Below are 24,157 nucleotides of genomic sequence, written 5' to 3'. Positions count from 1 at the left end.
TTTTTGGTTACTGACATTAGCCAGAGGCAGGGCATCCACCTGGTTTTATTCATAGCAGTTTACTTCATGTTACTAAATTATTCCTGGTTGAACTTTAGTACAGATTCTCCACCACTGGACCTTAAGTCCTAAACTCATGGGCTTAATAGAAATCTCCAGATTTTAAGTACAATAAAAATGATAGGCATAAAAATTAAATAATTGACATCTTTTTAATTTCAATGTGATATAAAAAATGTCTATGATTACTCCTCCTCTTCCTCCCAAGTGATATCTTTCTATCTAAGTAGGGGCACCTGAGTGGCTCAGTCAGTCAAGTGTCTGATTCTTGATTTCAGCTCAGGTCATGATCTCAGGGTTGTGAGACTGAGCCTCTGCTCAGACTCCATGCTCAACAGAGAGTCTCTTTGAGATTCTCTCCCTCTCCCTCTGCACCTCCTCACTGCTCACACACTCTCTTGCTCTAAAAGAAATAAATAAATCTAAAAAAAAATAAAAGTGTAAAGATACAGCAGGCCTGAGGCAAAAATCTAGGAGGGTTTTGCTTTAGTCATTTTCCTCTAAATGCTGATATAGTAGAAACGACTTAGGTGCACAGATCTGGATTTCAATTCCAGCACTGCCTTTTACCTGAATAACTTTGGGTAAGTTAATTAACATCACCCAAGCTCAGTTCCCTTATCTATGAAATGGGGTTAATAATATTTAGCTAGCAGAGGATTAAATGAAGCAAGATATTTAGAGTATTAGGTACATATTAGGTGCTCAGTAATTGATGGGTTTATTACCACCTTTTTTGGCATCCCTAGAAAAGTCATTCACATCTTAGCCTCAGATTTACACTGTTTACATCCCTAGGGAATACACACATATTTTTTTTTTAAAACACTTCGAAAATTTCTGCTTTTAGCTCTGAGGAAGTAATAGGGATAGAATTTATCCTCCTGCTTCAAGCAACTTAAAAGTCAGACAAAATATATGAAATGACAGTTTTGGGGCACTGGACAAGAGCAAGTACAGAACAATGATTATTGAGAGAAGGGAGACAGGTAAAGTAAAGGCTATGATTGTCCCAGTCTACTGTCTAGAAAGTTTCCTGGATTTAACTCAAGGCAGAGAAGCCCAAACAGAGCCTGAGATATTTCTTAGGTCAGTGTTTGGGAGGCCAAAGCACCTGCAAATTACAGGGAAGAGCATTGCAGAGGAAGGTGATAACCAGAGAGCTAGCTCTGAAAATCTTTAGAGGGTTTTCTTCAAGTCTTTGGCTGAGTATTGATCAGGCGTGTGAAGGAAGTACCAAGACTGAGGAAACAACCATGGGAAGGGGGCAGGTGGAACTGTTTCTGAAGCTCACAAAAGGAGTGAGAACAGATCAAGTTTCCAGGAGCCAGAGAGAAGAAACCTTGTAGTATACCAGGGTATTGTTTCCAGAAGTATCTTGCCTCAGAAGTGGGATAAAATGATCTCTAGTCTATCTAAAGGCTGTTCTGGATCCATCTACCTAGGCGTAGAAGCATGCCTTGAAAGAATAAAACTGTTTCTAAGGACCTTAACAGCATTCCAGAACAAATACCAAAAATAAAGGGATACCCCCCCCCAAAAAAAATCTGGCACCTAACATTGTAAAATTCACAATGTCTGGCATCCAACAAAAAATTACTAGGCATTCAAAGAAGCAGAAAAATACGACTCATCATGAGGACCAATAGAAAGACACTTAGAAATATCGTTGATACCAGAATTAGTAGATAAGTGCACTAAAACAGCTGTCCTAAACTGCATTTGTACAAGAAGGTAAATGGAAGCATAAGCATGATAAGGAGAGATGGGGAAGATAGATACATTCTTTAAAAAAAGAAAAAAGAAGTAATCTGTAAAGATAATGCTCAATTATGGGAAAGATAAATCACAGATGTCAAATAGGGGAGCTGATGGTTGTGGCTACCCTTCATATCTAACCGTGATTAAAATTGAAAGTTATACTTTAGAATGGTCCAAGGACCAGGTAAAAGTGACTTTTCCAAAATTTATACATCTTTATAGAGTTATTTATATAAATGCAAACCATACATTCATTCCACAGTATGGTTATTGAGGTTTGGTGTTTGAGGATAGAGCAAATACAAAGACGAATTAGGTGTGGTTCTTGTCCCTATAAATGTACAGCCTAGCACAGTCCATTAGATAAATGATAGCCTAATTACATAAGTGCACAATGCAGTATATCTACCACTCAACAATGTGGTACGTAACACATAGCAAATGATTAGGCTGCGGAACAATAAAAGGAAATAGAAAGAAACAAGATAGAGTTGAGGAGAAGTCACTACACAATTATTCCATATTCATACATAAAAGGCCTTGACATTAACTCAAAACAAAAATCCAACATATGGTGAATGTGCCTGCATGTGCAGGTGTGGGTGCGTGCACTGGATGAGAACATACAAATTAATTTTAATATAGGAATTGAACTGTTTGATTTTTCTTCCTGTTTCTAGTTGAATTAGGGTGCCTACTAAGGGGGCAGGATACAATCAATTTTCCATTATGGAATGCAAATATTTCCCTTTAGCTCATGTTGCTGCTAAAAATATCAAAGGGAAAAAAGAGAAACCAAGAAAATTTGGGAATCTGTGTGTCTGTGATGTGTATGCATATATACACATTATGTATTTGTATGCAATATGCATATATTTAATATATGTATATATAGGTAAGTATATACAGTTATTTTTTTAAACACAGAGAGAAAGGCAGAGACATAGCCAGAAGGAGAAGCAGGCTCCATGAAGGGAACGCAATGTGGGACTCGTTCCTGGGACTCTGGGATCATGCCCTGAGCCAAAGGCAGATGCTCAACTGCTGAGCCACGTAGGCATCCCTATATACAGTTATTTAAAGATATTTCCTCTAATTTTGGTCTAGTGAGTGAGAAAGTGACTAGCATAGTTCAAAAGGCTAGTTGGGTAAGTTCAGTAGCACATATACCAGAGGAGGACTGACTAAATAAAGCCTAAGCTCATCAAGAGATGGAAACCAGTAAAAAAAAGTTTTAAAAATACATTTGTTGTGGCATACTCAGGAAGAACAAAATTACACATTCATAATTCAGAAGAAGTCAATCTACAGAGCAAGTAAATTTATGTGCTTCCTTGCATGGAAGAGAAAAATGACTGCATTTCAAATGGCTAGATCACGGTAGGCAAGCATTTGAAAAGGATTTTCATTTTATAGCATCTCTCGCCAACAGAGATACAGGTTGTTGCTACTTGTGGAGAGTTATTTGAGGACAAGCCTTGATTCGTTTTAAGCGATGCCAATTACCTTATATAGCACACAGCACAGGAAGAAGCAAATATTTTTTGGAAACAACTTTCTACAAATTCTCTCATCTCCAGAAATACTGTAGACATACACGTCATGTACCAAGCACTGGGGGGAGAGCTCTAGGAGGGCACCCATGTGCACCCAATGCCTACAACAGTGCCTGACACGTGGGAGGTGCTCAGTACTCCAGCCCCATGTGGGTGTATATCCAGGCCATCTACCTCGCTAATCTCTTTCTGGGCTCCCAGCAGCCTTCTGGGTGTATGCCAGACACCTCTCTTGCCACCCACCCTGCCAATCCCATCCCATCTCAAGCACCCCTCCTGCCCCCTCACACCCCCAGGTTAGTTTCCTTGCAATAGCCAAGCTCCTAGTGCCTTGGGCCTTGGCACGGGGCACTTTATATTTTTAGAATTTTTTCGTCTTCCTAGATCTCCCTTCTCTTCCTCTTCTTCCCTTCTGCTACCTGGTAAACTCTAATTCATCCTTGGGCACTTAGCCTAAATATTACTTCTTCAGAGGACCTTTTCTAAGTACCCTCCAATACCTCCAAGCCAAGTTGGGCTTCCTCTTTTGTAACGTCTCACTGTTGTAATGAAACAATCGTTGACATAGTTGTTTCTGAACGACATCCGCTTCTTTAGAAATATGAATGCTCCACAGGAGTGTCACCTGTCTGTCGTGCAAACTGCTGTTTCTCTAGGGCCTTGTAAAATATGTTGCACATGTTGAACCTACTGTAGAACCGTGGAGAGTAAATGAATATACCGATGTACCGTCCTAATGTCCCGGGGAGAAAAGGGTACGTAACTGTGGGATGTGTAACTGAGCTGTCAAGAATACATGAAATCAGGTGCATAAATTGTGAAACCTAAGTCAAGGGCCTATTTGTTTTCTGACATTTGATAATGAAAAATCCTTCAGCAAGATGGAAAATAAAAACAAAAGAAGACTGAGCATCGTCTTTTTGAGAGCCTGGCTACTCTGCATCAGGCTGTCTGTAGCCCCTTAACCGTACCTGTGGTCAGAGAGTGCCACCATTAACAGGTGGAAGGTCTAAAGAAAGGAAGCTTGCTGGCTTGAGTATTACTTTCATCTTAAAAACAAGTACGTGGGATAGTTTATCAGCCGAAAGCCCATCTGAGTGTCTCTGTAAGCTGATGAGATGGTCTCAGGTATAGATTCTTAGATTATATTGATTGATTGATTGATTGAAAGATTTTATTTATTCATGAGAGACACAGAGAGGCAGAGACACAGGCAGAGGGAGAAGCAGGCTCCATGCAGGGAGCCCGATGTGGGACTTGATCCCAGGAACCCAGGATCATGCCCTGAGCCAAAGGCAGACATCTGCTCAACTGCTGAGCCATCCTGTCATTCCAGATTATATTTTTTAAAAATCTCTGACTGCTTCTCTCATTCCAGACCTTGGAGCCCACCGAGGGCAGGGATCTAGTGGGTCAGGAGAGGAAATAGATGAAGCAGATATTTGGAGACTCATTTTGGGGGGGTCAGACAGACGCCTGTGTGAGCCGCCCAGGGCTGATTTATAATTTCACAGCAAAAGCATGACTGGGGGAGAAAGGAGTCAGTGCCCGTCCGTGGGCTAGGACCTGCCAAAGGCACATCCCCACCGCTCCTTCTCTCATGAGCTCCAGACCCTTAGATCTGACTGTTCTTCAGACTCCACACATGCAAAGAGAACCCCGCCGTCTTCCCTCACCATTTCTCTTCCAGCCTTGTCCATCATAGCAAATGACCCCCACCATTCACACAATTTCCGAAGCTAGACACTCAGGAGTCACTGCTGACTCTTCGCTCCCCCCTTCCGTCCTATAGGACTCAGTCATCAATTCTTGTTGTTTCTAGAATTAAATGTCCCCCGGGTCCCTTCACATCCTTCCACCTCCACGGCCATGATTATTATTGCCGTGATTATCTCTTATCTGAGCAACTGCTACAGTTGTCCATCTGACCTTCCTGCCACCTACCTTTCCAGTCTCCATCCATTCCCTCTAGGACTTAGCAAAGTTCTCCGTAAAAATGCAACTCTAATCACGCTACTCCCTGCTTCACACTCTTCAGTGACATCCGATAGCACCCTTTACCTGCTAGTGGCAGGAGCACTCATCGTGTTGATTTGTATTAGCTTATTTACTCTTCTCTGCTTCTCCTGCTAGGCTCCGAAAGGTCTAGGTCTCATATCCCCAGCATTCGGCACAATGTCTGGCTCAGTAAATCCCAGTGAAGAGTGATGCTCCGGGAGATGAAAGGATTTAACACAGGCCTCTTCATATCTGGGCATATTAAAGAGGATCAAGGTGTTCCTGGGAGGATGAAGCAGCCCAAGAAGGAAACTAGAAAAAGTATTTTGAGCAAGCAGAGAGGAATTAAAACGAGTGGAAGCATCAGTGAATGGAATAGGGGAAAGAGAGGACAGAGAGGGAGCCGGAGCCCATCCTGGCCTCCTCATGGGTCTTAAAGCTGATCTCTTCTCAGAGTGGCAGGAACCGAAGCAGCAATAGGGAACTCAGAGCTTCTGAAGAAGAAACAGCGAGGTGTGAGCCGAGGGACAATTCGGAGTGTTCACAAATACTTGTAAGAGGGAAGAAATCTTTTACTGGCTCCAAGTTAATCCCTGATAAAGCCTGTGGCACTATCTTGTATATAGTCTTTCTGTAGCTAATAGGGACATGTGATGCCTTTTGGGAGCATGTATTTGAAATACAACAAATGGCATGCCAAGAAATTTGGGGCAAAAGCTATCTGGCGATCACAGTTAATAACAGCTAAGGAGAGGCATTCAGATGGGCCATCTATTGACAAACTGTCCCTCATACTTGTTTTTTTTAAAACAAAGGTAACACTCAAACCAGCAAACTTCCTTTCTTCAGTCCTTTCACATAGTAGCGGTGATGCTCCCGGACACAGGTGTGATTAAAGGGATCCAGAGAGCCTGGCATTTAGTAGCCAGGCTCTCTAAAAGATGCTGCTCACAGTCTTCTTTTGTTTTCATTTTCCATCTCACTGAAAGATTTTGAAATTAGGAAAGAAAATTTCACAAAGTTTCGAGAAAAGCAAGGTAATCTCATGGCCTCATACTCTTTAGAGAGTATCCAGGAAGCATGACCCATTCCCACACAGGCCCAGGCAAGAAACTTGAAACCTGGGGACTCGGCTGCTGCTTTTTCAACTCTTCCAATTGATGATTATAACTTTGGAGAGGAAGCCAGGGTGGATGGGAAGGGAGCAGCTGGTCACACAGATGGTGTCAAAGCTCATGATCTGATGTTCTGGATTTCGGCTGATGACACCCGTGGTGGGGGCTTCTGGAAAGTGACAACATGTATCATAGAAAACGGGGAAGAAGGCTTCAGGCAAACTCCGGACCACAAGTGAATTAATTTGAAACTTGAGATTAGGTAGTAACGATGTTCAATGAAAACATTAAACTACATCATACACAGGATATCATAAATGGCGTAGAAAGACGGATGGAAGTAGAAAAGGATCTCCCCAGGTGATGAGAAAAATCTGGGTTAATGGCTATTCTAGGGTCTCATGAGATGCTAATGATTTTTTTTAAAGCTAAATTAAGTTTGGGGAAGCCTACATATTAGGTACTACTCTTTGAAACTGTGCATTGCACATTAGCATAGTAAAGGCTTTGATGAAACTCACAAAGAAAGCAAACTATCTGATTTAAATTCTGAATTGGCCACAGCTGTTAGGCCATGTGAATACTTAGATGACGTCCACTCTACCTAATAACCATGTAGCACTGATGTTCTAAAAGACCACTTTAGAAGAGCCGAATCTATCTCAGTGCACAAAGTATTAACGATGCACAAAAATTAAAAATTTCATGAAACTAAAAGTAGGAGGAATAAAATAAATATCAAATAATAACACAAAGAGGTATATGTTATGTTATACATAAACCAAGACATTGAAGTGTGAGATTTAGGGCTGGAGTAAAATAATACAAGTTTTGGATAAAAGAAACCAATTCCATGTAATGATCTTAAGCAGCACTTGACAGGAAGAGGGTAACTGGGGAAGTTGGTGAGAGTGGGGATGGAGTCACGGTGGGAACATGTGGGGAATGACAGAGGGAGGACAATGGAAAGAAACAGTGTAGCTGTGAGAGCCACAGCAGCACATCAGAAAGCGCACTGTGACAGTGATCAGCGATCTGATTTCCTGGGAAATCCTTCTGATAAAATCAGAGGATATGAGAAATGTGTGCCTTCCTTTGCTGATAATTTTAATCTCTCAACAAATGCAAGGAGTCATAAGGAGTGAGGCTGGGTATCAATATAATTTTCACCCAAAAATATATAAATATATAATTTTCACCAATATTAGTAGTAGAGTAGTCGGTTGTTCAGAAAGATGAGAAGGCCAAGGGCTCGTAAAATCCAGCCTCTCCATAATCCCCGTCGGAGACCTTTTAGCTGAGATTTCTTGGAAGGCAGGCTACACTAAATAATCCTTAAGCCCCTTCTGAGAGGGTCAGGACAGCATCTCACATTCCACAGACACACCGAGGAGTTCTAGAAGCGGCCGTCTGTGGTTGTGTCGAACAAGCAGCACTACCCATGGGGGACAGGGGAAAGAGCACAAGCCAGGTCAGAGAAATACTCCATAGGGCTACAAGAACTGACAGGATGTGTGCTGGAACAAAAATACATCAGTAGTACGGAACAGGTATTTAAGAAGTAGATTAAAATATACACAAGAATGGAATGCTTGATAAAAGAAGGAAGTAAGAAGCCAATGGAGGCACTGAAAATTGGGAATACCAGGATCCCTGGGTGGCACCGCGGTTTGGCGCCTGCCTTTGGCCCAGGGCACGATCCTGGAGACCCGGGATCGAATCCCACGTCGGGCTCCCGGTGCATGGAGCCTGCTTCTCCCTCTGCCTATGTCTCTGCCCCTCTCTCTCTCTCTGTGACTATCATAAATTAAAAAAAAAAAAAGAAAATTGGGAATACCTATCAGCCTCTAGTGTGGGCCAAGCCTGTCCTTATTTGGAAATGGGATAAAGAACTCATAAAGGAAAGTTTAAACATATGTTTTAATTAAAAAAAAAACCAACAACAACAAACAACATTAAGAGGCAAAAACAGACTAGATAAGTATTTTTAGGAAATATGAATTCCAAAGATTAAAATGCTTAATAATTAACGACCAAATATATGCCAAAAATAAACAAACAAACTCCACCAAGAACTCTGTGTGATAAATAGATATAGTATGAAAGTAATCTATTTACAAAAGAGGAAACATGAATAGAAAATAGGCAGGGAAAGTAAATAATTTACAAAGGGTAGTCATAAAAGAATTTAAGGCAAAAAAAAAGAATAGGATGCCATCTTTACATATCAAATTAGTAAATAAATATTCAATGCACACGTATATTTTGGAAATTAATTGCCCAGTATTTCACTTTAAAGTGTTCATTTCTTGTGACCTATTAGTTCAACACATAGGAATCTCTCCAAGGACAATAATTCTAATTGCTGAAAAGCTCTACGCATAACATTGCATATTCATGTAATATTATGTTTAAAAAAATGAGCAAGACGGAAGGAAGGAATAGGAGTTAATATTTAATGAATGCTTACTACGTGGAGGTACCATGAGGTTATTGCACGTAAGTTATCATATTAAAATCTCACAACAGTCCCATGAAAGAGACATAATCATCATTTCGCAAGAAAGGTAAAACGCTTCTACGTGCTCGAAGAGATTAAGTTCTCCAAAGGAATTTGGCTGGAAGAGTGAAGCAATGGAAACAGACTAAATGCAAACACTAGCAGGGTTGACGAAATTGGAGATTCTTTTTTTTTTTTTAATGGGAGATTCTTTTAGTGGATTATTTAAATATCTTAAAATATCTTACCTTTATCTAAAGCAATAAAATGGAAAAATAATTCAGCGCAAGGGGTTAATAAAAATGCATCATAGAATATTTTGCATTTCACATGACTGAACTATTTGGATGGAGAAAAGACTGGAAGAAAACGCACATAGGTGAGTGAAAAGAACCCAACTTGGCCTTGAGACAGTGTCGGCAAACGGAGTCAAAGCAAAGTGCAGTTCCAGCGGTGGAATGCAGAAGTGAGGAAGGGACACCCGGGAAGACCCTGAAAGGCTCAAAAACAGTTTAAGCAGCTCGGCTAATACAGGAGATAGAGAACGTAATTCAGGGCAGATACGGCGAATCTTCTATAACGAGCAGGGCTGTAATTCTTTTCATGGTAAGTTGCTGGGAAAATCATAAATTGGTCATGGTTAAAATGTCAGAAGACTCAAAATCATACGCACAAAAAATAGTGATTTATTGAGGTTGTGCCTTACTCTGGAAGTTATACAACATTCCCTGAGAGAAGCGGGAGGTGGGCACAAGAGTAATTTCTGCGAGACGAATATTTCAGTTAGGCAGCTGGGAAAATTTGGGTGGAGAAATAACGAGTCTTTGCTCTCAAGTTATTAGCAGGAAGTATCTGGGGTAAGCTTTAGGGAAAAGGGGTCTGGATAAACACATGTTCGAACCGTAGAAAATGTCACTATGTACATCCATATGTGTTGTGCACCACACTAATCCTCAGTTCCACGTGAGTTTTATAACTTTGGGGGGAATTTTATAAATACCTAAGTATAATGTTTTGTAGTTCAATCCCCCCCCCTTTTTTTTAGGATTCATTTATTTATTTTACAGAGAGAGAGAGCGAGTGAGAGAGAGTGCACACATGCATGAGTTGGGAGAGGGACAGTGGGAGAGAATCTTTAAGCAGACTCCCCGCTGAGCATGGAGATCAACTCGGGGCTCGATCTCATGATCCTGAGATCATGATCTGAGCAGAAACCATGAGTCTGACGCTTAACTCACTGAGCCAGACACCCCTGTAACTTTAATCTTTAGCTTTCCTTTTTCTGTCTCCCACTTTCCCGTTTCCTGCCTTCTCATGTTCTTTCTTATTACATGAAAAAATAAACCATACGTACATCCCTATATATGTATGTATATGTGCATGTATATACATATGTGTATAGGTATGCATACATGTAATTTACTGTAACGAGTTTAGAATTTTATATCTATGGCTACTATTGAAAGGCCACAACAACAACAAAAAAACCCCAACATATGCTTGGTCAACTCAGCACAAAATACACACGTCTGTGGGTGCAGAAACAACCTCTCCAAAAGCTATTGGTTGCTACTTGGTGCATAGCATCTACCCTCATCTACCTTCATGGGCAAAAGGGAATCGTTCTTCTGACATTAAAACAATGACCGGGACGCCTGGGTGGCTCAGTGGTTAAGCATCTGCCTTCGGCCCAGGGTGTGATCCTAGAGTCCCAGGATCAAGTCCCATATCAGGGTCCCTGCATGGAGCCTGCTTCTCCCTCTGCCTGTGTCTCTGCCTCTCCCTCCCTTTCTCTCTCTGTGTCTCTCATGAATAAATAAATACAATCTTTAAAAAAACCACAATGACATGTATAACTTTCACCTTTCCATTGTAAATTCTGGAGAGGGCAGGGATCATGCCTGCTTTGTTTGCAGCTGGAGCCCCCGCACCAGGACAGTAACTCAATAAATATTTGCTGAATTAACCAACGAGTGAATTAGTGAGTGAACATTGCAAATCTTACTTATCTTCCAACGCAGCTCAAGTCCTACTTCCCTGAAAATATCTTCTCCTAGAGCCCCAGTGGTTCACCCTTCTGGCAATTACTACATTATGAGCCTGCACCACTACTTCACACCTGATTCTACACATTATTTTCATGGCTGTTTTTTGTTGCTGGGTTTTGCAATTTAGAAGACGTAGTCCTCAAAGACACTGATATAAGAACACATTTACTCTGTTCCCCAAAGTATTTATCACAGGGTACATGGAACGTCCTCAGTAAACATGTATCAAATTAAATGAGGAAATCTTTTAACTGGCCTCCTACTTAGTGACATTTCTAGACATTTTCCCTATTGAATGCATTGTATTATAATTCCAAAGTGTGATGGAAAAAATGTAGGAGATGGTGCCAGTTGAGTTGGGTTTCTAGTTCCGCCACTTCGGTGCCGGAGAAAAAGGCTTGTCCTCTGTTTCCCTGTCTTTAAAATGGGAACACAAACAAACACACAAACAACAATCTCCACCTGCCTCGAGCAAATGACTGTGGAATCAAATGGCATAATGTATGTGGAAGAGTTCTGCAAATCAGAAGGCAAATGTCAGCTCTTCTATTTAGCAATTTAAAATATGACACTGCTATTGCAGAGCTTCAGAGGCTCCATACTGCCTTTGGCTTTTCTTTTTTTTTCTTTTTTTAAATATTTATTTATTTATTTATTTATTTATTTATTTATTTATTTATTTTTTATGAATTTATTTTTTATTGGTGTTCAATATGCCAACATATAGAATAACACCCAGTGCTCATCCCATCAAGTGCCCCCTCAGTGCCCGTCACCCAGTCACCCCCACCCCCCGCCCATCTCCCCTTTGGCTTTTTCTGAGAAGAGCTACTAGGCAGGAGGGAGCAAGGTGATGAGGAAAAGAACCTCCAGCACAACCTGCCAAGCACGGCCCGGGCGTAAGTCCCAGACTACGCCCAACACTTGGGCGTGGGGAGATTACCGGGTGCACCTGTCCCCCACACCCTCTGGCACTGCTGCGAAGTCCCTTCAAACCCAAGCTTACCGGACACAAGCTGCTGTCCAGGCAGCCCCACGGGAACCATGCCCAAGTTATTCATGGCGGTGGCCCAGGCTGTGGGATCTGTCACAGACATGTTGAGCTGCGTTGTGTCTATCGCTATACTCCCCAAACCGTCGGCTGCTGTGGGGAGAAACGAACCATGACTTCCAGTCAACAGGCAAGAGTGTTTGTCGTAAAGGAGATCACATTTCTGGAGAGGTGAGACTTCATTTAGCACATTCCCAAACCACACAAAAATAAAGCACTGTGATCAACGGCCATGTTTGCCCCAGACGTAAACATAAAGGGTTTCCAAGTACGTTCTGAGAGGAAAGTTAATGACATGTAGCTTGTATGGCGCCCAGCCTGCCATTAAGGAAGTAGGCCTAGAAAAAAAAACAAAACAAAACTGAAGAACTGCTCCTCTGTCTCAGTGGCAAAAAGGTTCATTTACGCTCCAAGGTTGAGACGTAAAGCAGGACTTTGGTAAAACAAGTCAATTGGCCTGGTACACTGAAAATAAGGACATTCATCTGCTTCTGAGTGGAATTCTGGAGCACGCACACCTTCTAACTAATTAATAAAATCTTTAAAAACAGTTGTCAAGTAGCCAAACGGGTCCTGACTGAATTCATTCGTGTTATCTTCTAACGTATTCCTTCCTTTCTAAGCTTTTTGTGTCCTTACGTTAAGGAAGTGCAGGTGTCTGCCTAAAAGGACTCTTACAAAATATTTCTTCCCGGGTTCGGCCTTTCACCAAAACAAAATAAGCAAATAAATAACATTAAAAACACAAAAAAAGTGCAGAGCAAGAAAAACAAAAGCTCAGCAAAATATGTGAAATTTGACTTCATGCTCCTTGAGGCACACCGGGTCCACGGCCTGATTTCTTAGAGGACCCCGGGTTCCCCGCTCGATGCCTCTTTTCATGGCCAGGCCGGGCAGGCTTTTCCACTAATTGCTCGAAGTGCCTTGCTTGTGTCCCGTGCTGACATTTACCTGCAGCCATCATCGGAGGAAGCTGCTGGGGGCACCGGGAGATGCTTTCAACGCTGCCTGCATCTACTCCTGAATTAGGAGCATCCTGGGGGGCAGGAGCGCTCTGATGGCTGAGTGCAGGGTCCCCACGGAGGTCATCGGATTCTGCAAGAGGGGAAAGCAAGTGTGGTGAGCGATCGTGACGGTTGGCCCAGGGAGCCCTCGAGGACAAGACTGCCTTGGGTGCAAAACCAGACCAACGACAAGGGATGAGTTCCAGCCACAGAGTCCTAGGCACAGGCCCAGAGCACCTGCGTGGGTTCGCAGCTCTGGGTGCCTGGCGGGTCCGCTGTCAACTCACCTAGAGCCGAGCTGCCTGAATAAGCAGCCCCATTCGCCTTGCCTCCTTCTGAAGACACATCACAGACGGGGCTTATCAGCCCCTGCACAGCCTCTTCCACACACTACACATCAATGGAGAGGCCAGACTCAGGGCTAAATATGATTTTTTTTAAGTTAAAAAATTAATTGATGTTGTTATTTTGGAAGACGGTCGTCTGTGAAATGTATTCAGAGAGGCAAAAAAAAAAAAAAAAGTAGAGGAGGGGAAGAGAAAAGCAAGAAGCTATTGGCCATGAGGCTGGTAAAGGAGTGCACCCGAATTACAATAGTGGGGAAAGGCAAAAGGAAAGAATGGCATGCTGCTCACAAAAGAAGATTGAGAGGATGTTGGAGCGGCAAAGGAAATGCAGTTGTTTCTTTCAGTTCTATGTAGATATATTGAACAGGCCACAATTTGTTTGGTCTGAATTCTCCCTGAAGTCTCACAGCACGCACGCACACACACACACACACACACACACACACACACACACACACGTATGCGTGTATTTTTATTAAACTTTTTGGGACACTTTTCTAATAAAAACAAATAACAATAAAACATCGAATAAAGCTGCAAAGGAAAGGGTCCCCTTAGAACACACTATTTATAAAAGGCCTTCTCTCCATCCTTAAAAAGGCAAAACGCAGCATTCCTACATACATATTTTTTCACACATACATGTGTCAAGTGCACTTTCACCAGTTCAAAAGACAAAGACAAACACACCGCTTAGATGTATGATCTGAGAAGTGTGAATTTTAAGTGGATTTGATATAATGATTGGATTTAATTGTTTCTTTTTACTTAGGTACAAAATTAGAAATTTTTCGAATCCATGTTTCTGCCAATGGATATTTTAGAATTAGGGGCTATCGTCTGTTTGTGTGTGTCTAGTGCAAAGTTTGGCCCTTTTATGGTGTGCTCTTTTATTTCTTTGATTCTTAGGTATGAGAATCATTAATCCCATTGAACATTATACTGTCAAAGAAAGCTCACTGCCTGTTGAGTATAAGTTAAGTTCAAATGGAAGCTCAGATTTCAATATTTCAAGGGTAGGTGGGTAAAAATGAGCAAATTGTTTCCATGGTCTCCACAAATGCCTAGTCTGAGACCAGAGGGGCATGTGACATAATGGGGAGTTTTTTCCAATGATTTGTCGGCGAGATGAAACACCACCATGCAGGAAAAAAACACTTCAACTTCGGGAGTGAAATGCACTCAGGACAAATGTTTTATACCTTGCAATTAAACCCTACTACCCAAGTGAATTGAGGACTTGCTTATCTATGGTGAATCAATTGTCTTAGGCAATGGAGACCATCAGACGGCAAGTCTCACCACAGAAAATCAACACAGGAACACAAATATGTGACTAACCTAAATGTCTGCCCTTCGGCTACCCACGCACCAGCTATATTTCTATGATGAAACTTCAAAGCTTCACTTTCCTCTTTCCACCTCCAACCAGTTCAGATCACAGCAGAGTCTGGCTACACTGTTCATTCTTTTGCTCGAATGGCCACGTAGTAGAGTCATTTCAGATCACTGCAAGGTCACTATTTATCCTACTTATCTGCCCAAATTAAGTTTAGTTGGCTGGCTTCCTTCCAGCTCGGGTTCTCCCCAAATGGGCATTAATCACACCTTTCTGTCCAATGAGTCTGCTGTTTCTGGATCATTATAGCAGAGAACATCCCTTTACTTTGTAGGCTTTACAACTTGTACCTGACCAGCCATATTTCACCTTGGTTTTTTTGCAACAGTATTTCAGGGGTGGTGTCAGCTTTCCATGGCTCTATAACTGTCTGTTCCAATGGCATTTTTTTTTTTTTAGCGATTATGGTGTTACAAGGGGGCATTAGATGTCCTTGGGGCCCATAGCACCTATCCACACTTTCATGCCCATCCTAAACTGATGCTGTTTCATTGACAGCAGCAGTGGAACAAAAACAAACAAAACCCCATTGCTTTGCTGGCAATATGTGGTTTGCAAACCTGAATTTATCCCCTAATTAGACTCTGTGACATTTAATTTATTACATGGTCTTTGGTTTACCAACCCGATGGTTTTAATGGCATACAACTTCATGTAGCTACCATGTACCTAGAATGGTAACTTTAAAGTTAAATTCTGTAACATCTTAGGCTTATCCAAGAGTCTCAAGATGCCATGTAATTCTTTAAAAAAATGTAAATTTCCCTGATGCTCGGATGAAAGATGATATTTTAAATTAATTACTGCCTAGTAATTTATGAATAGTGGCAAGAGTGATTTTCATACTCTAACATCTATCGTCCCTATTGAAAACCTGCCTCTTAGATGACTCAGAGCCATAATGCCTAATTTATCATTCAAATCAATTTCTCTGCCTTAAGTTTTCTTATTTCTGAACTATAGAAAAGATTAATATTGTTAATGGTGTTTATTTACACACAGAGATGTGGGGAGTTAAAAATTATAGCTAATAAGGTACTTGGAATATAGTAGGTGCTAATTATTATTATTTTATTTGGAAGTGTAGTGTTTCTATTAAGGTACCCTGGGATCATACTGTTCTACTGGATAATTATGCAATTAATTCTAAAAGAGTGAGTAACACTTGATATTTCTAAAAGCAAGCATTGCCCTAGTTTTCTATGCCACACCTAAATTGTAGCAGAATATTTCTTCATCTTCTATAAATCCTTTATAAAATAATACAATGTGATTTAAAAGATGCATAAATTTTTTCTTTTAGATTTTTTTTTGTCTATACAACTACAAAAGCTTTCAAGAGACTGATGATCAATTATGAAACTGGCAGCTTGAATTTACAGCTTTTAGTGGAGTAAGATCATCACAAAATAATCAGATGTACCAAATGCCAAAGATAAATGCAGCTTTATCCAGGGTTCAACTGAAATCTAACTTATTCTTTGTTAAGTTATACTCAAGTACAAAACTTCATACTCCATTTCATAACTGTTCAAAAAGATCTATTTATGCTCAAAATTTCACTGGTCTATGTCAATGGGGTAAATAATTTCTGAAACTCACCAAGCCTAAGAAAATACCATTTCCTCCTCTTCCCCAACTATGAAACAACCAAGCAAACAAATGGCACAGGCTTCCCTCACTGTAAATAACACAACTCTTGCTAACCCTGTCCAACTTTTACGGGTCCCAAGGGCATACATATGCTATGAATAATAGGCCCATCTGTAACTGTCCACAATGCATAGATTGCTATAAGATGGGGTGGAGATGGGTTAAGTTTTGAAAATTCTCTTTCTTTTTAATTTAGAAGAATGATTTTGTTTGATGTTACATCCTCAGGTTCAAGCCTACTTCAACAGAAAAATAATTATGGTGAGAAAATCATATTTATTAACGTTATTAAGAGTTGATTCCAAAGGAAATTTATTTAATATGACATCTGAATCTTATTTGGTAGGAATTATTCATTAGCATTATCATGGCTTATACTTATGGCAAAAAGAGAAATGAATTCCCATCCAAAGTTCTACTTTTCTTTTTTAGTACTAAGAAAATAATTTGCTTTGATGTTCATGTAATCAGTAGCATATTCTTAAGGTTATAGAAATGTTTAAAAAATACAGAATATTGTTTAAGAGATATTACTTATGTATTGACTACATGATTTTTAAGCAGCTGTCTATGAATAATAAGGGAGACATTTCTGCTTCCTCTAATGGTAAAGTAATTCAGGCCAATTTTCCCACTGAGAAACAACTAGAAAAGCTTAATGTCTTTCATCTGTTTTATAGAATTCTACTATTTCTTCGGATACAAAAGGATCCCAAAGGACAGAGTCTAATTACTGTAGAGGAATACTAGGCTTCTAAGGAGGATGGGTCCTGCCATGTACTAGGCCTTATGACTTACTGATCTAAGATATGAGTAGAATCTGCAAGTTTTGAGGCAGAGTGGAATTGTTTTGCAAAATGTGGTAAAAGAGGACACCAAGGCTCTGAAGGGAAAGAAACAGGGGGTCTTGGTGGCCACCCAAGGCAAATAGGCACTTTGGAAAAGAGAAATGACTGAAGCAGATTTTCAGGTGGTTTGTTGGGAAGCATACAATGTATATGAGCATTTTCTTTACCCCCTCTACTGAAATGTCTATAAAGTCTACGTGACTCCTTAATTCTTAGATAGGAGTAATTTCTGCAGTGCTGGATGTGCTTTAGGGGAGCAGCTGATAATGAAGATTACCTAAGGTACCGCCTGATAAGGCATGATAACATTTTCAAGTCTATTAAGTATATAGGATGTTGGTTATGAATGATCAGTATCTCCTGATTAATGGGAATAAAAAGATTAACGTTTTGAAGAGGACATTTAGATTTAACTAGATTTTATGAAGAATTAGATTTTATGGGGGAATTTCTGATGAGAGAATTGTAAAGTAGGAATATTACATCAAAGAAAGATAAAAGGATCCTTCTCAGTGGTGGAGAGAAAAGTCACCTCTTGGAGATGGTCGTGGGCAGAGGTTGGAGCTGGGCAAAGAGCAATTCAGGCATGGCTGAACCTTACAGCACATTCTAGCAAAGCCATGAAATCAACAGGTGTTCCATAATATCTAATCTGTCACTCATGTATTTGTAAGATTAGTGAACTCTTTTCAAAAAAGTGTCACAAATTTGACACACACATGTGGCACAGTGTACCTGAGGAATGATGCCATTCCTGCTGTTTGTAGTTTTTAGTTTATTCTTTTTTTTTTTGTAAAGTATGAACTATTTTTAAAATATTTTATTTATTTATTTATGAGAGACAGAGAGAGAGAGGCAGAGACATAGTCAGAGGGAGAAGCAGGCTCCCTGCAAGGAGCTCGATGCGGAAATTGATACCAGGACCCCAGGATCATGACCTGAGCTGAAGGCAGATGCTCAATCAAGGAGCAGGCATTCCTTTAGTCTATTCTTTAAGAAGACAAAGGGGACATATACTCCCTCTGCTGTGCTCCCCTATTTCCCTAGACCTTTATACCAACATTTGTGACTTCATATTCTAATTAGTTGTTTATGTCTATGTCTCTAATAAACAACAAGCTTACAGTGATTAAGGAGACTAGTCATCTTTGCATACCCTGCAGCTAGCAAGCCCAGTACCCAAAATTTGGCAGATGTGCATGTGTGTACCCTCTCTCCCTTTATATCTCTACTTATAGATATCCATGAATGAGGGGATGAATTGACCCATTATATGTAATTATTTATGTCCTGTGTAATATATAATTAGGTAGATTATATATAATAGTTATATGTAATACATAATTTATATGCAATAGATAAATTATTACATATAGAATTACAATGTTTATAAATTTATAAAATACATTTAAAATAATATAGAAGTTATATGTGTGTGTATACACATACATATACGTTTTTCAAGTGAATTCAGTCACGGAAGGAAGGAAGGAAGGAAGGAAATTAAAAAGGAAAATAAAAAGAGAGAGGAGGAAATAATAAAGGAGTAAAGGGATAAACTTCAGTTTCAGGATCTCATGGAGATCCTGAAAAGCTGGAGGTCTGAAAGCTAAAGAACAAAAAAGGGGTAATTGCTTTTAGAAACTAGAACACAGACGAATTTAATGTGTCAAAGAAAGACAATTTTTAAAAAATGTTAGATCCTTCCAGATAAGCTTTTGGTACAGTTAACAAGTCATTCTCCAAGATCTAAGATCCCACACCTCCCTGGCAACCAGTGTAGGGTCATAATCAGGTTACAGAGATGCTCCCCTTTTGTGACTTCTTGCAGCTGTTCTTTGAATGGGCTGAAATCTATAAATAGCAGCATCTCCAGACCCATTAAGCAGGACATTAGTGTAATAAGGGCATATATGAACATCTATGCTAAAGAAGTGAAATCATTGGAAGAAAGGAAAAATTTCCATTTGGCATGCGTGCCACAGGCGACAAAAAAAGCAGATCTGGCCATTTCTCAAACACAAAATGTTGTTAAGGACTTGTGATTACATCCTCCATTTTTCCACTCTGTCTAGCAGCCAGTTTTAAACTACAAATCATTTCCTTCCATCTTAGGGAGGACATGGTTACTGAATGGATGATAAAGTTTTACCTGTGACATGTCTGTCTTCAAAGAACATAATGTTGAGAGAGACAGAGAGAGAGAAAGAGAGAGAGAGAGAGAGAGAATATGAATGAGACAGACCTAGAAGGTCTTTCTCTGAAGTCATGAAATCAAATAAAATTACCAAATTTGTCAGAGACAGCTCCACCAGCACAGGCATGGGTAGATAAAGCCGATTATCTTCTGACACAAAGAAAAATACAATTTGGCATTACATTTATAAGTGTAGAGAAATGACAAAGGTAAAATTATTTTGTTTTCAGGAAACCTATGCTTTAAAAAATATTACATCTTCTATTTCTAAATTGAACAAAATAATAAAAGAGAAAGCTTGAGACCTTAGGGAAAAAGTATTTCTCTTTCCATTAAAAAACGGAAAAGAAAATACAACTCAATGCTACTGTGATAATATATAATTTTAAAGCCTTTGTATAGGCAAGTTTTAAAATACAGGAGCTTCCCCACTCAGATTATTTCAGATTTTCTGAGAAGGGCAGTATTACAGCTGAAGGTTGTTTATGAAACATGTAATGGGTCAACTCAGAACCTCTCGTTAGTGGATATCCATCAACCACATACACCAGGTGTTGTTGTAGGTTGTTTTCTACCTTCCCAAATATACCTAGCATGGGGAAAGCTCCCGTTGCTGACTCTGCTGGTGAGCGAGTTATTAGAGGAAGCAATTTCATCCATAAACAGAAGCCTGGGCCCATTAGAACCAGAAGAGTCTCACTTTAAGCAAAGCTTTTTCTAAGTCCCTGAGGACTCAGGACAGACACACCCAGGTTCAGAGAACATCAAGGTTCGAACCCAAGATTTCATGAATTCCAACTTCTCCTGGATGTGGAAGTCCCTCAAATGTTTCTGGCAGGCAATTGTTTCTTGGCAGGCAACAGATGGTATGTTCTTCCTCTGGCAGAGCTCTTACCTGGAAAATAAAGGCTCGGAGCTCTGCTCTTGAACCTTGCTTCTGCGGCCATGTGAGGCCTCGGGGAAGGGAGGACTCTCCTATCCCCTGAGGAGGGAATATTGAGGCATAACTGCCCACCGGTAAGTCACAGGCAAGTTTATGGAGGTAAATAAGGACAGATCAGATAGTCTGTGCTTCCCCTCACCCGACAGGCTGGTTTCCTGTTTGCATGTTCTCTGTCCTCCTCACATTCCCATTCAAAGGTTCTGTGGGAGAGACCAAGTCAACGCAGTGCTGACACTACACAGAGCCATGGGCTATGGAGAAAGAGCAATGGAGAGACCAGAAGAAGGAGTCCTTTGGGCAGAGGGGGGGAGCCCCTCCGAAACAGATTTTAGGTGGATTTCAGGCCTCAAAGAAATCAGCCCTCAAGGTGTGAGGTCTATAGGCCATGGGCACTGCCACCAATTAAAGAGCAATCTTGGGGCAGCCCTGGTGGCTCAGCGGTTTAGCGCCGCCTTCAGCCCGGGTGTGATCCTGGAGACTCAGGATCGAGTCCCATGTCGAGCTCCCTGCATGGAGCCTGCTTCTCCCTCTGCCTCTGTGTCTCTCGTGAATAAATAAATAAAATCTTAAAAAAATTTTTTTTTAAAAAATAAAGAGCAATCTTTTATGGGTGTATAGTGGAGCACAAGGCATCCCGGTCACAGGCTGGCCTGAACGGCCACAGTTACATACAGAAGGCAATTTCTGTAAACATTATTATCTCATTCTAATAAGGGATGGAGGACAATATCGTTCTACAATTTGTGCTGTTTTGAACTCAGGTTTTTCATTGTGTGCTCATTTGACACCTTGCCCCGACCATGAAAAACGTATTAAGCTACAAAGTGGAACATTTTAATTGTAGTGGGTGACTAAATGACCCTGACATGGCTGCAAACTCTGGTAAATGAATTATGTTTTCCAAAAAAAAAAAAAAGCCCTGATTAGAGCTCTCTAATCTGTGGAAATCTACCTGCAATAAAACCCAGATCAGACCCTGACCAGCCTGAGCCAGTTGCTCATCCTGATTAACATTTCTCCTAGGAGAGTCAACACACAACGTGTTAGTTATTCTTTAAACTAATGTGCTCTTAATGATGCCTTTGCAACACGGTGGATGAAGTATTAGCCCTGCAGCCATGATCGCCCCAGGATTTACCGATTTAGCAGGACACCTCACCTCCAGTGGGGTGCCCTGGCCAGAGACCTTGTTTTCTTTTTCCCTAAATGACCACCCACAGTCCTTGGTTATGGTCTGAAACCAGTGAGCAGGATGGTGGGGGCCTCAGGTTCCCAGGGAGAGTCCTTTTCACTCTATGGGGAGTCACAGATGACGTGGTTACCTCCTGGGGGGCGGGCTAGTTGGAGGAGGGCTTGTTCCTGGGGCAAAGGGATGTACAGCAAGATATCCAACTGGAAAGTTCTGGGCCGGCAAGGAGTATTTTGAGGAAGTGGGTCAAACCCTGGGTGCCATTGGCTGTGTTCATCAAGGTTCAAGTGGAGGTGCTCAGAGAAGAGGAAGGCCTTCGGGGCCTGGAAATATTCAGGTTCCTGAGACTGGAGGTTGGAGGGTGTACAGCAAGGTGGTTCTAGCCTGTAGGGACGTTCGAGATTCAGAAGCTAAGAGAAAGATTGTCTTGGTTCTTCCATGGGGAAGGCTTCATGTTCTAGCTGCTCTTGGAGGTCAGGATCACCCTCAGAGTTCAGGACCGGCAGCACAGAGCGGTCTCAGCGAGGCTTTTATGACCCAGAAAACCTCCGTGGAGGTCTGAAGGTCACTGGCGAAGGCTGCTGCCCCAGCTGTAGCTCCATCTCTGCTCTCTATCTCGGTTACAGATTTCCATACAAGGGTGTAAACATGCTCCCCTCAACCCTACCTTCTCCCATTAACACTCGTTCTCCCTGTCAGTGGGAGGAGGTATGTGCCTCTTAAGCATGTCACACAGAAATCCTTCCTTCCATACAAGGGAATGGCATTTGGAGGACTAAGCTCCTCAAATAGAAGCTCTTTTTCTACTTCAATCTTCCAGATCAACAACGCATCTGCCCTGGGAAAGGAGCCTATTTTTCTAGCTGTGGCTGTGTTATCAGTTAGGTACTGAGGGCACAGAGTCTACTGTAAGGTTGGGGAGCGGAGAACGTTTTATGTCAACAGACAGGGAAACATGCGTCATCAAAGCCAAATACGGATTTGATGAAGCAGCTAGAAATTTTGTATTATGACAATTTCTCTAATCATCACATTTAATAGTCATATAGACATCGGTATCGTGGAAAATCACTAGTAAGTGGGGCTTCCTCATGTGGCAACAACAAAAAAACCTGAGTCTGCACAATGATGGAAAACTCAGAGCTGGCTTTAAATGAGAGACCAGGTCACTCATTGGCAAATCATTTCAAAAGCAGAATCACAGAAGTCCTGTGCGAAAGTCCTAGAAACACAATCACATCATGTGTCGGATGTGAGTGCATTTTGTATGTTAAGTGCCGTGTGGGGTGGGGCCTCTAAAAAGCAAAGCAAAGCTGTCACCATTGGGAGTCTGCAGAAGTTTTCAACGGCTGCTCTGAGACACTGTCCCTGGCCTGCCTACGACGTGTGGGATAAACAAAGCTATGCTTTCCCCTTAAATTTGCCAACCTCAGTTCAGGATCAGATGCAACCCCCAGTCATTTCTTCACAGACGACTAATGTATTATCAGAGAAAAGGGTGGGGGAGCAAAGTGCTGACCCTTGGAAACAGATAGGGGAGGAAAACGTCTGGCCTGTGGTCGTGAATGTAATTTCATGTTAGCTTTACAGTGATTGTGTGGATTTATGGTTTTATTATTCATAAAAAAGAAATTCGGCTGAATGTGCTTTGTGCGAATCACAGGACATTGCTATTGCTACTGTGGTTTACTCTTTTCACAGCAAGATGGCTTAGACTCAATCTAAACAAATATTTTAAATGGATCCCCACTAGCACTATCATATTTTTTTTTTTCTTTTTAGTCTTAACGAAAAAAGATATTCTGCTCTTCGAGTCCTCTGATGTTCTTATTCTTATGCAGCTCTAAATGTTATGGTTTATTACGAGATAACATTTATTGTAAAATAATGACCAAGAAAATGACCGGCACCCAGGGGTGGTGAAAACAGTGCAGTGTGTGTGTGTGAGGGCAAGTAGACACGCGTTCACGTACTTATCCAAAGTATCCACCTGACAGTCGCTACAACACAAAGCATCTTATTGATAACCTACGAAGTAGGCAGACGTAACCTGGAGACACACAATCAACGTAAAACGAAATGCAGCATCCTTTCCGGACTTTTCGCGCTACACTCTCTGAATACTAAACTCTCACGAACAGGAGACAAACCCTTGCTGCCATCCTTCCAGCCAATGCAACTGCCCTTCTTTTCCGGTAGTGAATTTTGCAGTGGTGGAAAGTGGGGACACCTTTCCAATCTGAGGATAAACGTCAATATAGGTTAGGTAGATGGAAATGACTACTCTCATAAGGACATTTTTATTCTCAAAGTATTATTGTTAATACTTGTAATGAGTTCAAAAAGCTGAAGTCTGTAAAGTGAAGGGCGAATGCCATTCCCTCAACCCTTCTCCCAGAGGCCCCTGCTGGGAAGACAGCGTCTTATGTAACAGTCCCACATCTTTGATCTTATGAGATATCAACAACCACCTATGAGATAGATGTTA

The 24,157-nt window shown here is 41.1% G+C and overlaps 1 protein-coding gene across 6 annotated transcripts in view; it reads right to left on the bottom strand.

Moving 5' to 3' along the window:
* Positions 1–24,157, bottom strand: part of ENOX1 (ecto-NOX disulfide-thiol exchanger 1) — a 550,745-nt gene that overhangs the window by 192,649 nt on the left and 333,939 nt on the right. For 5 of the 6 annotated variants that reach the window (XM_055336176.1, XM_055336180.1, XM_055336177.1 and 2 more), the window contains 2 exons: positions 13,041–13,184; positions 12,045–12,182 (listed from right to left, as the gene is read on the bottom strand). In XM_055336176.1, coding sequence (XP_055192151.1) covers positions 12,045–12,182; positions 13,041–13,184 — 282 coding nt within the window. The remainder of the gene's footprint in view (positions 1–12,044; positions 12,183–13,040; positions 13,185–24,157) is intronic. The other variant, XM_055336178.1, reaches the window with a different exon arrangement.

This window comes from Nyctereutes procyonoides, unplaced genomic scaffold (genome assembly GCF_905146905.1).
Source record: "Nyctereutes procyonoides isolate TBG_1078 unplaced genomic scaffold, NYPRO_anot_genome, whole genome shotgun sequence".
Taxonomy (NCBI): domain Eukaryota; kingdom Metazoa; phylum Chordata; class Mammalia; order Carnivora; family Canidae; genus Nyctereutes; species Nyctereutes procyonoides.
This window is presented reverse-complemented; position numbering and strand designations above follow the sequence as displayed.